General features: G+C 48.8%; 2 protein-coding genes across 2 annotated transcripts; one reads left to right on the forward strand and one right to left on the reverse strand.

Moving 5' to 3' along the window:
• Positions 1-53: 53 nt before the first annotated feature.
• Positions 54-1,665, reverse strand: T069G_08613 (major facilitator superfamily domain-containing protein; the record flags this gene model as incomplete). The annotated part of the gene is made up of 4 exons (XM_056175823.1): positions 54-772; positions 836-1,060; positions 1,142-1,359; positions 1,433-1,665. 4 exons carry the CDS (start codon positions 1,663-1,665, stop codon positions 54-56), a joined length of 1,395 nt encoding a protein of 464 aa, XP_056026772.1.
• Positions 1,666-9,477: 7,812 nt separating this feature from the next.
• On the forward strand, positions 9,478-14,431 carry T069G_08614 (ankyrin repeats (3 copies) domain-containing protein; the record flags this gene model as incomplete). The annotated part of the gene is made up of 4 exons (XM_056175824.1): positions 9,478-9,900; positions 9,960-12,012; positions 12,074-12,480; positions 12,545-14,431. The coding sequence occupies 4 exons, from the start codon at positions 9,478-9,480 to the stop codon at positions 14,429-14,431; spliced, it is 4,770 nt and encodes a 1,589-aa protein (XP_056026773.1).
• Between the last annotated feature and the right edge of the window lie 592 nt (positions 14,432-15,023).

The following is a 15,023-nucleotide window of genomic DNA, read 5'->3' on the forward strand; positions in this document are numbered from 1 at the left end:
ATTTAATAAACCAAAACCACCTTGTCCCATGTCCCCCCGCTCTACAACCATATTTACTGAACAGTAGTGACTACAGGCTTCTCATGGTCCATCTTCTCCGCAATCTCCTCATCGTGCGTGTGGCCCTGGGTGCCGACGTCAGTCTCGCTAAAAGCATCGACAACATCCCGATACGCGGGCACAAAGTTGACGCAGAAGGCATACGACCAGGCCACGACGAGGAAAGATAGGGGGACAACCATGCTGATGCCGCTGCCGTGACGCTCTGCAGCCACAAAGGTCAAGGGGGGTACACAGGCACCGCCAACAACACCGCCGACGATGAAGCCACTGCCACGCTTGGTGTGTCTGCCGAGACCGCGCATTCCCAGGGCAACGATGGTGGGGAAGCAGACAGACTCGAAGAAGAGGACAACATAGAGCATAGCGATACCGGTGTCGTTCTTCTGAGTAATGGCCGGGCAGATGAAGATGATGCACATGCTGATGAAGAAGAGGAAGATCCATCTTGGCTTTACAAATCGCATGACACCACTTCCCGTGAATCGACCAATGGCGAAAGCGGCCTGGGCACCGGCAAACAGCTTAGAGCCAAGACTGCTGGAAGTTCCTGGTCTGGTCGCCACGGCATAGTTGATGAAGGAACTGGCGATTGCAACCTGGGCACCGGTATAGCAGAACTGGGCAAGCGCGGCGTGGAAGAGTCTGTACTGCTTCCAGAGTGGCTGGTCATCTGAGCTGCCGTGGGCCTCTTGAGCCTGGAATGCCATGTCTAGATTGCATTGCGTTAGCAGGATGCAGTAGGGGGGGGGTTGTATTGCAGATAAAGACTCACCGGCATTCGTAATCTCAGGGATCTTAGCGAGGAAGAACAGAGTCGCCAAAAGGAGGACAAAGACAACAATGGCCAGGTAAACCCATTGCACGTTCTGAAGCGCGCGCTCGTCGCTAAAGTTGAAGAAGACGTATGAACCAAGAACGGGGGCAATCACTGTGCCGATACCGTTGAAAGCCTGGGAGATGTTGATTCGGATCTCAGAGTACTTCGGTGGGCCGCAAACTGGGGTAGATCATGTCAGTGGGGATGGATGGAGAGGGGCAGGTTAACCATAATTGAGTTAGACGACATCGCGTCACATACCTGTGATGAAAGGATTGGCGGCAGTCTCCAGAGAGCCAAGACCATTGCCGATGATGAAGATGGAAGCGCAGAAGCCTCCAAACGACTTGGCCTTGATGCAGGGGATGGCGATGGCAGCGCCTACGGCGTACAAGAAAAGACCCCAGATGAAGACGGCTCTGTATCCATAGTGACGGAGAATCCAGGCTGCGTGTCCGAGAGAGGCCAATGGATATGCGCTGGACAATCTCAATGTTAGCTTATCTGCTTGGCAAAGCGCGACAGATTGCGCAGTGAGATGACAAAACTTACCCAAAGTAAGCGGCCTGTAGACCAGAGGAACGCGCCTGGTCGATATGGAGCGTGTTCTGGAAATGCTTGTTGAGCGTGTCGAGCAGGCCGTAACTGAATCCCCAGAGGAAAAACAGGACGGTGACGAGGGCGATTGGGAAGATGGACTCCCTCAATGTGAGCTCGGCAGCTTTTGTTCGGCCCTTGTCGTTGGCCTTGAGCGACCTGGCCTTGAAGAAGGATGCGATGCCCATGGTGGTTGATTCCTATCTGGAGGACCCTACCAAAGGGAGAGAGACGGAAGTGAAGAGAGAGAAGAAAAAAAGAGGTGAAGTTGCCTGGGATGCTCTCAATCAAGGCTGCGATTTTCGCGCTGGGAATGCGACCCTTATCACTCAATTCGGTCGAGCAGCCCCTCACATCACCAACCAGGGTTTACTTTGACTCGTAAAGAGGAATTTCTTGTATGGCCTGCATCGTATTGTAGCGTTTGCTTTCCCTGGCAAAATGTGGACATGATCATCCGGCCCATTACCGGCCTCATACTCCAGGTTGGTACTAGCCCAGCCGCCCTAAAAAAATCCCGTCGGCAAAATCGCTCCTCCAAATGGCACATAGGGTTGTCTGTGGCCGCGTCCTTTTAAGTGTGGCGTCCAGTGAGGCATCTCGTTCACATGGCAGAGAAATTACCCGCAGGTCATAGAACAGAGGAAGAACGTGGCTCTCTTGCTGTGGCGCCGCCCGGCTGTTAGGCGGCCCCGAGGGAGAATTCTCCGCGATGATAGCGGTCGAATCGTGTCCGAGCCCATTGCTAGCAGGCTTGATAGTCACCTAAACCTATACACGCAAATAAAACACCCGTCAGCCCGCCTTTAGCAACTCTGGAGAAAAGACGGGGCTCGTGGTGGAGATGTCTGGGCTTGCTGGGGTAGAAGGAGGCGGGGAAACAAGCAGGACTGGCCATTGGTCTGAAGCGAGTCCTGGCATCCTTGAGATGCTGGGTCTCGAGCCAATGCTGGCCCGAAATCCTGGAAGTCTGGCCGGCGGGTTGGCTGCAGAGAGCACGAGGAGGATGGGCCGATGACGGTTGTGTTTAGTGACCGTGGCTGTTGGCCGACGGCGTGCCTTGTCCCCAAGAAGCGAAACCACCCCGGATATCACAAATCTCGTCACCGTGACACGACCCTCCAAGCTGAACCTGCGCTGTCTCGGCTGTAATACTCGCAGATTCTGTGCGGGGGCACACGTATGTATTGCAGCGTCACGATCTGCTGGCGCTAGAAGCCGTAGAATTTTCCACCAAGCTGGACAATAAGGAACAGTTTCCCCTCAAAGTTCGTGGGGAAATCAGAGGCTGCTCCAAATGGTCTGCCGTACCATCCAACCATCTACCTGCATTGCCACTCACACTTGATAACTTGTGGCGTCCGGTAGCCGCGTTTGGCCCCCCCTGCGCTTACATCTTTTCCCCGATGTCCTCGCGGGGGTTGTGGATTGGCTAAGAAGCATGTGCCGGTTAAGCATAGCGGCGTGCGGAGGTGTTAGCGAAATGGCAAGTCTCGCAGCTGTTTGTTCCAAAGCGTTGGGCGAACATGCCTGTCGGGAGATATGCAAGTGGTATTAACAGGCAGAAGATAAAGAGGCGTGATGGAATAATATCGTGCCAGTCAGTGCCTGAGGCTGCAACAGCAGTACACCCTCCAATCCTCATCACGTGAAACCTCAACTGGCCTTGTCTTTTCTCCTCCCTCAGTACCTCTCATAAGTACCTCATTAATACCTAACCCATGTACGAGCAGCTGTAATCATTAGAACAGTACGCCGTCTTTGTCTAATTTTGTTCCCTTGACGGAATATCTGTTGGGCCTTCGTCAGAGGCTTTTCGGATATTTAATCTGTGGCCGACTCGACGTCTCTGCTCCGTCCACCTATGAAAGCTCCCGTCGGAAAGGAGCCGACGGCTCCAAGTACTCTCTCTTCCCCAGATCTCCAACTCCAACTCCAGCTCTAGCTCCAGCTCCAGCTCCAGCTTTTTCAGCCCCAGAAGCAGGTCACGGTTCCGGGGCCCCGGACTACTGGCTAAATTGGTGAAGCCCTGTCTTAAGCTGCCGCGAGGCGTGGCGTTTTAGGATATCAAGAACCGAGATGCTAATGGACCGTCTTGGCTCTTCAACGTGATCGACACGCGGCGACCGACCATTGACGATTGACTAGATCACATGTTCGGAGGGACTACGCCGGCCTCTATCCCAATCAAGCCAAACAGGAGAAGCTTCGCTCGGCTTGCCCACATATTGAGATCGACTATCGCATCGTTCTCCTGCATTCCGCTTTCCAGGGATGGGTTACTCTGCTTATAGCTGAACAGCGCAAGGATGAGGCGCAAACGCTAGATATCTTGAGATCGGATGATTTGATCGCGTGGTGCATCTGGCTGCCTTTTCACATTCTCCCGTCGGCTATCTTGGGTCGAGACTCTGCGCTTGGCGTTATTGCTGTTGCCTGTTAGTCATCGGGTCGAATTTCTTCTGCCATATGTTGTGAATCGTATCCCGACGCTCTAATTCCATCCATATCGTTTTATTGAATGCCAAATGCTAAAAATTGATGCCAATCTCCTAAATTTCATTTCGCTTCGCCGGGCTCCGGACGAGAAAGGTTTGTGACAGAATGTCATTGGACTGACTAACACGCGAATTATCTCGTCGGTTAATTATAACGTTCGTTGAATCAATCCAACGATGCTTCATATCTTTAAGCCTTGATTATTCTAACATACTCCGCAACTCCCTTGTTAGCCTGCCAGAAACTTCTCTGGTGGACTGAGCTGATCATGAAGTGGAATTAAGCGTCGTCGAATAACTCTGGTTCGATCTCTAGACTCTTCGGATATATATTGATACAAAACACGGCTTTATAAATTAACTGGAAGCTAAGCTATTGAAGTTTGTCTTACCGAGAACGATATCTTTCGCAGAAGTTTGTGGGCTTCTCTCGATGTGAGTGGATTCCGGCGAGAAATAACTACATCTCAAGCAGACCAGCTTGGCCAGTTGATTGACTACTGTTGTGTCCTTTACACTTTCACCGGCGCTTGCGAGCTGATAAAATATGGATCGATAACACATGGATCATGGCGACGACAATCTTCTCGGATATTTGCCTAGCATTCAGCCAAGGCTTGCCGCTCTTTACTTTTTCTACGACACAGCCGTGAAACGAGAAAGACCGGCACAACTAGAGAGGTTATCGATTAACTTCTAACTGCAGTGAGATGATCTTCTTCCTGCGTCTCCCGCGACTAAAATAAGAATTGCACTCTCATCGTGAAGCCAGTCCCCGTCGTCGATAGGGCATAATCCGACCTGGCGTGGTTATTCCCTTTCACATCTCCCACAAAAGTTGAAGCTGAAGTGTTTGACACTCTGAGATTCTACTATCGACAGCCTTGGGCGATACTTTATAAAGAAGCCCAAAACTCGAAGCTTTGTCTCATCAGTTTCATGGTTAAGCCACGATCACGCAAATCCAAACTTCGCTCAGCGACACGATGGCCCCCAGCAGCAGAAGGCGAACGAACAACTACGAGATATCATATTTTGAGATTTGACAAATGTGTATTCAAAGTATCCGGCGCTATATAAAGAGCTGGCAGTAAAATTAGGAAGCGTCTAGCTACCTGTACGTGATCTATGTCTACAACGCCCCGCCGACCACAGTGTCAACGAGATGCAGCAAAATCCAATGCCCTCTACCTGGTTTCTCAGCAACTATCGCTATTTTTACTGGTATCTGCTACTATCATCATTTCGGTCTAGGACCTGGTACTATCGCTGCCTTCCTCTAGTATCTGCTACTATCGCTATCTTCCTCTAGTATCTGCTGCTATCGCCATCTTCTTCTAGAGTCTACTACTATCGCCATCTTCCCCTAGTATCTGTTGATGTATCTTTTCTTACAAGAGATCAAGAAACTTAGGTTGAAGGTCAGTAGAGCAGCCCGGCCTCATAACCTGTTGATCAATAAATGGAAAAATTGTTGATTGAACTACCGGGGTTGACTATCTAACTCTACGGATGCAGATATACGACCGCGCTTTCGTAGTGTTGACGCAGCAACAACGTCGATACCAGTTTCCCAGCAACCGTATCTACCTATTATTATCACCATCTTCCCATACCTAGTAGTATCTACTACCATTGTGTACCTCAGTAGATGAATAAGAGATTGTAAAAAAAAAAAAAAAAAATTACGTCCTCATGCATTATATCCTGCGTAAATAGGGATATAAAAGATGACAGTTAATAAGTCTAAAATATCACACCTTCAAGACTTTATCTGTCTAGATGTAGGGTAGAGATCTACTCCGTGGATGTTACGAAAGTCGTAAGATACAATTTGATGAGATAGCCTGTATAGTCCTTGGGTGCAGAATATCAAGCGATAATATGTGCTTTGTTTCCGATATTTTGGTTAGTTATTTCAGTCTTAGAGCTGCCATATAGCGCGTTTAGCACGACTGCATCTTTTGCAACGGTGTCAATCTCGCAAGCGTAACCTACGAGGTCTCCCATATCAAGCCTTAGACGGGAAATTGGGCTTTAAGATTCGTCTTCTAGGATGAGCGAATCGTCGTCGTCGACAATATGCACCCGGCGGGCCAGGTGCACTGGCTCATCATGCCGAAGCAGCACGTCGCCCCGAGACATTGAGAATATCAACTCTACGGATCTTAATCTCTCAGAGGCTCGCCTTCACGAACGTGAAAACACCATCTTGAAGCCTTTGGACTAGCTAATACTTTTCTTCTTCTTTTCTCTCATCAAATAGCGCATTCCATGAATGATTCAAAAGCACCATCTTCGCGTCATTATATACCCGTGACGACTGCTTTCTTTTTTAAAGTATCCCTCCTGGCTGCCTCTGATATAGAAGATGGATGATGTGGTGCTTAAATAGGTAGAAAGGTTATCGCTTAAGGCAAGCTCACGGCGGGCTGCATACTTATATCTAATTAATATCCAATGGTCATTTGAGGTTTAGAATTGAGAGGCAGGCGTATATATATATATATATTCCATCGTAGAGAGACAGTCTAAGCTACAGGAAATTAGGTGTTATTTGCCTTTTGGGCTTGTATTGTACCAATTTTGCTCCAGCGTCAGTCCCGACGCCGAGTTTGGTCCCATGTCCAAAGAGTGTCTAACAGAACCGCATGTGGCTATTCTATCATATTCCATCAATGAGTATGCATTTGAACCGACTCATTTGCAAAAGCCTGCGGGAACTCGTCATGCGATTCTCTCCTTCTCTTAAGCGCGTAGCGAACATTAAACACTGCAAGTAGCAGCACCATGATAGCTCCTATAATCAACGTGGCCACCGGACCCAAGATGGAGAAGAGGGTGAACGCATACGATACACGGCTAAAGACTGTGTTGCCGTTTAACTCGCTTGTGGCCAGTCCCAGCTGCATAGCCGTCAACACGACGGTTATGTAGATGAAGGCTGTTAAAACCCAGGCGAAGTTCCGCTCTAGGTAAGTCGAGTACTGGTGATAGCCATAGTCGTACCCTCTTATAAGTGTGATAATATTAAACGTTCTCGTGCAAAATCTGCATATTAAATTTAACCTTGTTAAGCGTAGTTCGCCATAGATATATCTTGGGTTAATATCGCCTATATTCTCTGGGTTAGTACTCGAAACCACGGCAGCAGAAAATAGCGCCCACTGCTCCCATTTAATCGCATCTGATATCAGTCCTTGCTCATGAGCAATTTTGAAATCACTTTTACTACATATTAACCAGATGTAGGAATAAAGAAACCCTTTTGCATTCTCAAAAAGAACACGGTTTGGACAGAATGTTTTAATCCAGAACGAGTGGCTTAGTAGATAATCGGGCAGCGGTTTCAGATATAGAACGTTGTTAAGCCACACAAGATGGAGATCTGCTCTCTCTGTGACGTGAATTTGTCGCCCGACCCTAACTTGGTTGTGCAGTGACCGAGAAATCTGAGGCAGTCCAGCTAACCAGAGATGTTTGTGGATTTTATTTAGTCGGGTGACATCGAGATCGCTTGTCAGATACTTTTCGAGTGAGCTTGCATTAGACTGCTCGATTCTGAGTATTCCTTTCCCAGACTGGTAAGTACCAGGAAGCACTGGTCCATTTGGAAAGATATCTTCATTCGGGCTGAACGGGGCATCTAGATCTAAAGCCTCTGGTTAGCTAGGAATGGAGATACGATGAAAAGTGTTGATGAATAGCAATCAAATCTCCTATTAGCTACAAATCGACAAAAAGAAACAATACTACATACCACGAGGAACTTTAGACCTCAGGCCAGTGCTAACAGATCTATCTGTTGCTTCTATAGTGTGGGCTGATTCGAGCCATCTTGCTATCATACCAATATTAGTTGATAATCGTCCGCTTACCATGTTGAAGAGACGTGTACAGATAAGAGGGAAAGATTTCAATAACATACGTTCAGAAACACTAACCAAGCCTTCATTTCCCATAATTCCAGTCAAAAAAAGCAGATGGTCATAAGCAAGCGCTGTAAAACGAATAAAGCAAGATAACGCGTTCACTCGGAGCCAGATCTCAGCAGCAAATATCGATTGACAATCTGGTCCTCAAATATGATGTCAAAATTATTGATGCCGCATTAATGTGTTATGTGTATAGGTCCCTATGGGGTCTCAAGTAACATGCAACTTTGGATTCTTTTTGTGGGAGAACGCAATGTCACGAAAGTGGCTGTATAACAGAGAGCCTACACTCGTGAAAGTGCCACATACCACATCTATTGTGTAGCTGGCTCATCAAAAAGGTTTACTAATAGTCCGGACCTGAAGCCGGTGGCACCGGAGGCTCATCTTTGCGGCTCCAAATGAATAATTCTGGGGCTCAGCATCCTCGGGTCTTGGCATATGTTTCCTCTGCCAGATGTTGTCGATTGATTGGTAGCTTATGCATTTTCAGCTGCCATCTATCATCCATTCATATCCTAATTGGGAGACATCTGCTGATATAGAGCCTGGTATGTGCCCAATGTGATAGCTCGTGATACTCCCGGATAAACAAATATGCTTGATTGGGGGGCTCAGTCTGTCAAAGCAGTAGCAAGGGAATCCTACGCTTTCCAGGATACTCCGCACTCTCACTCCCAATTACCTGTGCGGCTGAGATACCATGAAGACGACTAGTCATTTTTCTGCCCGCCAGAAGCGGGCCATAGATTGGATGAAAGGCAGTTGGGCAGAGTTTACGAGGGTTGGGAGTCAACGACCGTTGCTATTGCCAATGTGATAGGAGGGTCCTACTCTAACCATTGAACTGCCACACCCGAGATTTATGACAAGTATTTACATCCTTCGAATTAAGGGTGACTTCTTAAGGAGGATTGTATTATAATTCGTCGATCGAAGACCTTGCTGCTGCTATTATACGCGAGTCCCGCCCCCACCTGCACACTAATGTCAACGCCACAGGTCAATTCGCGTCAAATGTATGGCTTTGATCGCGCATAGAGTGGCCTGATAATTTAATGAATCCTTACTTGGTCATATCCTTTCAATTGGTACATTTGTCACCGAATGCTAACCAGAGAGCATTCGTCTTGGCTAAATATTTGTTCACATCCTTTCAATTGGTACGTTCGTCACCGAATGCTGGCCGGATAGCATACGTCTTGGCCAAAGAAATGCATACAGGTGTCAAGTATGCCCCATGGTGTGCCATTGCTATCCTGCAACTATGCGGAGAATCCTCGAAGAAGCAGAATTCTAAATCGCGCAAGTACCGAATATGCCGTGGACCCTGAGTAGCTGTCAATCAAGCAGCATTGTGCTATGAATGCGCATCGATGTGCTATGTATAAAGAGATCCTTTGACTCTCTTAATGACACCTTGTACCCGTATAAGCCTTGACCATCACTCATGGCTTGCTTTCCTTAAAAATAAAATAAAAAGCACTGAACGTCATCTCCGTCTTCGATAAGGATCAAAAGAGTTGCCTGGTTGGCTTTCACAGTCTCTCCTCCTAGAGCCCAGGAAATGGCATCACAGGGGCCCCAGGCAGCTGAAGCTGCAACCGCGCAAGGCTTCACATCGCAAGATGCATCAGCCAACCCAACCAGAAATAACATGCCACAGAAGAAGAAGAAGGGGTATGAAGTATCAGACCAGCGAATGGTGCAGATTTATTCACCCGAGGGCGAAAACAAAAACATTTCACCAGACGTCGATATCGTGGTCGTGCCCGGGTTAGGGGCGGATCCGATAGAGTGCTGGAGATCCAGTGAGCCAGGGAACGAGTTCAACTGGATAACACACAAGGAAGGTCTCCAAAGAGAGTTTCCTCGAGCTCGTCTGCTACTCTACAAGTTCGAATCGGCATACACAGGAGGTTTCAAAGTGAAACAATTCATTGGCAATCTTGCTCATGTGTTGCTAGCTGGGCTAAAGAGCAAAAGAGAGGTATGCAGACTGCTTCACAGCATGATCAATGTACTTTATGACTGACGTATAAGCTGTAGGGCTGCAAAACCCGACCTATTGTATTCATCGGCCATAGCATGGGAGGTCTGATCATTGCAAAAGCTATTATTCTCGCCGAGGCTAGCAACAGCCAATTTAGAGAAATATTCGACACTGTTACAGGATGTGTCTTCTTTGGCACACCGTTCAAAGGCGCTTCCGTTTTCATGCTTTTAGGAGCATATGCTCGCATGGCAGAGAAGGAGAGTGATGCAGCTGTTCATTCATCGCTGCTGGATTTGCTCAAACCTAACAATGGCGAGCTACAACAGCTAAGAATTGAGTTTACACGCTTGGCAAACAGGAACGGCCAGAAAATCTCCTGTTACTGCTTCTGGGAGCAACATCTGAGCGACATATCAAAACTGAAGGTTCTGGTACAAGAGCTTGGGAAAGCCAAGTCTGGAGACTTTGACATTCCCCAAAACGAAGTCGAGTTTGTCTCTCAAGAATCGGCGACTCTAGAAAGCTGTAAAGAGTCAGGGCTGGCTCGCAACCATCGAGACTTGGTCAAGATCAACGGCGTCAAAGACGATTTGTGGGTTCAGAATATTCGAGAACCCCTAAGGCAAATGGTGGACGGAGCTCCGGCAGCAGTCAAGAGTCGCCTCCAGGCTGTTAGAGATATCGACTTCACGCTGGTGAAAGGTATCATGGATGCCTTGGAAGGCGGCCAGGTACGCAAAAAAGAAAAAGTCCTTTCGCAGTCTTTCGTACCGTCATCATGGATCCCTTCGGAAGAAGAGTACAAAGAATGGCTTGGAGAGGGGAAATCCATCGACTGTCTCTACATACGCGGTCCGGAAGGTCGCGGAAAGACCAACGCTACGTTAGCTGCACTTCAAGGCATCAGGAAGATCCAGCAAGACGTGGACAACAATCTGGTCAAAGGCCCTGTTCTGCTTGCCTACTTTTTCTGCGATACCAATGTAGATTATTCTACAGCCGAAGACGTCCTCAAATCTCTTGTTAGGCAGCTGGTCGAGCAGGCAGAAACCTTGGCGCCGCACGCAAAGAAGTTTACCAAGACGAAGGGGAAGAACGAAAGCGGCAAAAACAACATAGAAGCTCAGGTATCAGTTGAGAATCTATGGCAGTCAATCCAGAGCATGCTTGCAGACGAGTTCATCGGCACCAGAGTCTACTTTGTTCTCAATAACTTACACGTCCTACCACCCGAATCCGACGCCACCATCAAGTTAATGAGATATATCAGTGGCGAATTGGAAGATATGGAAAGTTCAGGCTCTGGGAGAAACGTGCAAGCTCGATGGTTCATCACAGGAAGAGAAGCACACAACGTCGATGAGGTCCTCCTTCACACCAACGGGGTGCGAATCATTGACCTCGAAGACTCCAAGTATGAGGGCCAGGTGCAGCTCGAGCTACGGAGGCATGCGAAGAAGATGATCACGGCTCTTGGAGAAAAGAAAAAGTACAACAAGGCATTGTCGTACTTCGCGAGCAGTCTCATCGGAAAGCGCGCCCAGAATACTCAGTGGATTGACATCACATGCATACAGCTGGGGGAACTGGCAACAGACAACGATCTCACTGTCCGAAACATTCTCGAAAATACGCCCCAGGATTTAAAGGCTCTCCTAAACCAGGCTTGGCAGCAAGTCTTCCAGCTAAATAGGACGGAATCGGGCAAGATTAAAGAGATCCTGCGCGCCATGGTGTTGACCTACGAAGATCCCACAGAGGTTGAGCTTGGAGTGCTTGCCGGGTTCTCCTCTAGCCCAGAGAAGAGAGCAGAGCTGCAGAATCTCATCAAGCAGTGCAGACCGCTGATATCAGTGAAGCGTACGAGCAAAGACAGCCCGACTGTAGCCTTTACAAATGTCGTAGTCAAAACACATCTTCGCGATCATGCCAAAGCTCTGCTCGGCCTATCTGAGGAGGAGATTAGATGGGAACACGGCGTATTGGCACTACGTTGTTTTACCCACCTCAAGGAGACCTATGAGGACCTAGAATCAGAATCTAGGACCACACTCGCCGGGCAGAATCAAGATGCAATGTCAAATGCAGATGACGATGACGAGGAAGGTAAGAGAGATCACGGAAAATGCCGACAACTTTATGGATAGAGTGGCTAATTAAACAAAAGAATCCGATGATGAAGAAAATGATGGCTATGGATATGAGGACTCTGAAAGCGAACGCTCCTTGTCGTCCCTCGGATCAAAGGAAAGCGATGACGACGTCGAGTTAGTCAAAGACAAGGCTTTGGTTTATGCCGTCAAACACTGGCTTCACCATGCAAGCAAAGCGACTCTAGACATTGCTGAGGATCTCAGCCTTGAAGAAGACTTCTGGAGACCGGATTCCGTTATAAGACAGCGCTGGCTAGCGGATTTCTGTCGCTTGACCACGGTGTTGGGAGACTTTCCTTACAAGTCTTTCAACGCCCTGCATGTAGCCGCTTCTGTTGGCTTCCGCCAGCTTGTTGCAGCTCTCATTCGACACGGCCACAAGGATGAACTCAGACAACGTGATGAATGGTTTAACACTCCGGTAAGTGTAGCCCTGACTTTCTCCAGCATATGAGTACATACATGGCTGAACGGACTGCTATTAGCTACACCTGGCGGCTGGCTTTGGGAGAATAAATATTGTTGAAGAGCTGCTGAACAACGATGCCCCAATTGATGACAACGCTGATGATACAGGTGATCAAACACCTCAACAAACACCTCTCAGCATGGCGGCCCAGGGCGGGCATGTCGAGGTTATGAGGAAGCTGCTTCTTCGAAAGGCCGACCCGAACACCAAGGCCCAAAACATCGGCCCCGTAATCAATGCTGCCATTGTGTCTGGCAATCTTGACGCTGTGAAGCTGCTTGTTGAGCATGGCGTGCCGTTGGTTGGAGATCCCAGCGATACTGAAACGCCAAGTCCGTTGGCGCTCGCAGCAATGGTGGCCGATTCTTCAATGTTTGAATATCTGATGGTAAGTCTGCAAGGCTATCTGCCCGTCATAGACTACTCTCAAGCCGTGATTTGCGCGGCGGCTGCCTGCAGGACCGAGGTGCTCAATGCGCTTCTCGATTTTCCCACTTCAAAGGAAGCGCTCCTAGAGCTATACCAAGCGGCCCTCGACATCGCGGCAGGAATGGGGAGCTGGGACATTATTCGGAGCCTGTTGGGTCGATGCCAAGGCCTGAACGTGCAACTGCCACTCTATGCCGCTGCAAGCTGCAATCAGCAACAAGATGAGATGGTCAAGATGGCATTGGACTACGCGGGCGAATCAATCTCGCAGGAGGCTTTAGATGGTTCCCTCTATGTTGCGACGGACGGAGAAAAGATGAGCACTGTCCGGCTATTGTTGGAGTACAAGGCGAATCCGAATGCCACCGGAGAGGAATATGGCAACGCCCTGACGGCTTCCGCATTCGACGGCACCATCGATATACTAAAGCTTCTTCTGGACCATGGCGCGGACCCTAACGATCCACGCGGCTGGGCAATTCAGACGGCAGCGGCTGAAGGTCATTACTCGGTCGTCGAAGAGCTTCTCCGCCGCGGTGCTAACGTAAATGCGCATACTCCCAATAATGAGAGGTTCCCTGAAGGAACTGCAATCCAGGCAGCATGTGAGTCGGGCAGAGTCGACATTGTGAAACTGCTGCTGCAGCACCATGCCAACCCCAACATTGGCTCCGGCATTGACGCTCCCCCTATTGTCGTCGCAGCAAGGCGCGGGTTTTTGGAGATTCTGGACATGTTGGTCGAGGCCAGGGCGGAGCTAAACGTCTTAGGCGGCCCTGACATGTCGACGCCGCTCATCAACGCTGCGGCGTGTCTCCCCAATACTTCATTGCTTACCCTTCTCCGGGCAGGTGCCGACATCAACCTCGCGGATAATGACGGAGATACCGCTCTCATTGTGTCCGCTGGCCGTGGTGACTTGGAAGCCGTGCAGTTCCTGATTCACAACGGCGCAGACATTTTGCACATTAACAATCGAGACATAAACGCCCTGCAGATGGCTTTTCTCGCTCAGCAGCAAGGATGCGTCGCCTACCTCATTGCGGCGTATTCGGCGGTCCTCCGCGGCTTGAAGCAGGTGATTGACCAGGGCGACAGGGCCGTGGAGAATGCTTTCCAGTCGGCCGCTGCGGCAAACCAGGGCCTGCCTTATGATGAAAACCCTCGAGAGTCGGGACCTTATGATACAGAGGATGAGGAGAGAGCAGAGTCGGAGGAGTCAGACAATGACAGCGAGCTAAATCCGTCTGACGCCTTCTCTCATGGGCCGCACCCCGTTCCGTCTCATCAAGGCAGCCCTGGCCCAAACCAGTTCCAGGGTTACCAGGGAGGACCCCCAGTGGCCCAGGGAATGCTCCAAGCCACACCAAGATACAATAGTCCTGGATATGGGATCCAAGCTCAGGGCCAGGTTGGAAACATGTATCCTCCGCAGCAAGGCAATATGGGATATGGTTCACAAGCTTATTTCTAAATACCAGTAGCCGCGGCAGTAGCAGCAACACGGCCCACAACAGAGCCAATATTTCTTTTCTTAGTGAACACATTAGCATTACCAGTTGGGAAGTAGTTGGGTTGCCATGGCCAGAGAAGCACAATTTTTAAAAAGGTTATAAACGGATTGGGAATCTAGCAAGTAGATCAGCCTGTCATTTTAAACCCGCCGGTAGAAGGAATTATACCGGAGAAGTAGCAACACGTTGGCTTGGCCAGGGCTTGGAACATCCTGCGTATCCGTGCTTCTAATCTCCATGATGTACCAATATGAACAGTTCCATGAGCTAAAAAGACAGGCTTTGACGTTCCATATGGCTACGTAAAACCCATCGCATCGAGGCATGTCCGTGAAGCTACACATCACTCGACACAACGCTACATCACCAATCATATATCAAGCCGCTTGTATTAAACCTAGGTATACATCAAGACAGAATGAAGCTAAATGAAGTTACAAACTGATACCGAAGGTGGTTTCCAAAAGTTAAGGGAGTTGATTTTTTATATACTAGTTTAATAAGATGACTTATATAATCCTTGGGTGTAGAATATGTTTTTTGTTTTTGCAG

Source organism: Trichoderma breve, chromosome 5 (genome assembly GCF_028502605.1).
Source record: "Trichoderma breve strain T069 chromosome 5, whole genome shotgun sequence".
Lineage (NCBI taxonomy): Eukaryota > Fungi > Ascomycota > Sordariomycetes > Hypocreales > Hypocreaceae > Trichoderma > Trichoderma breve.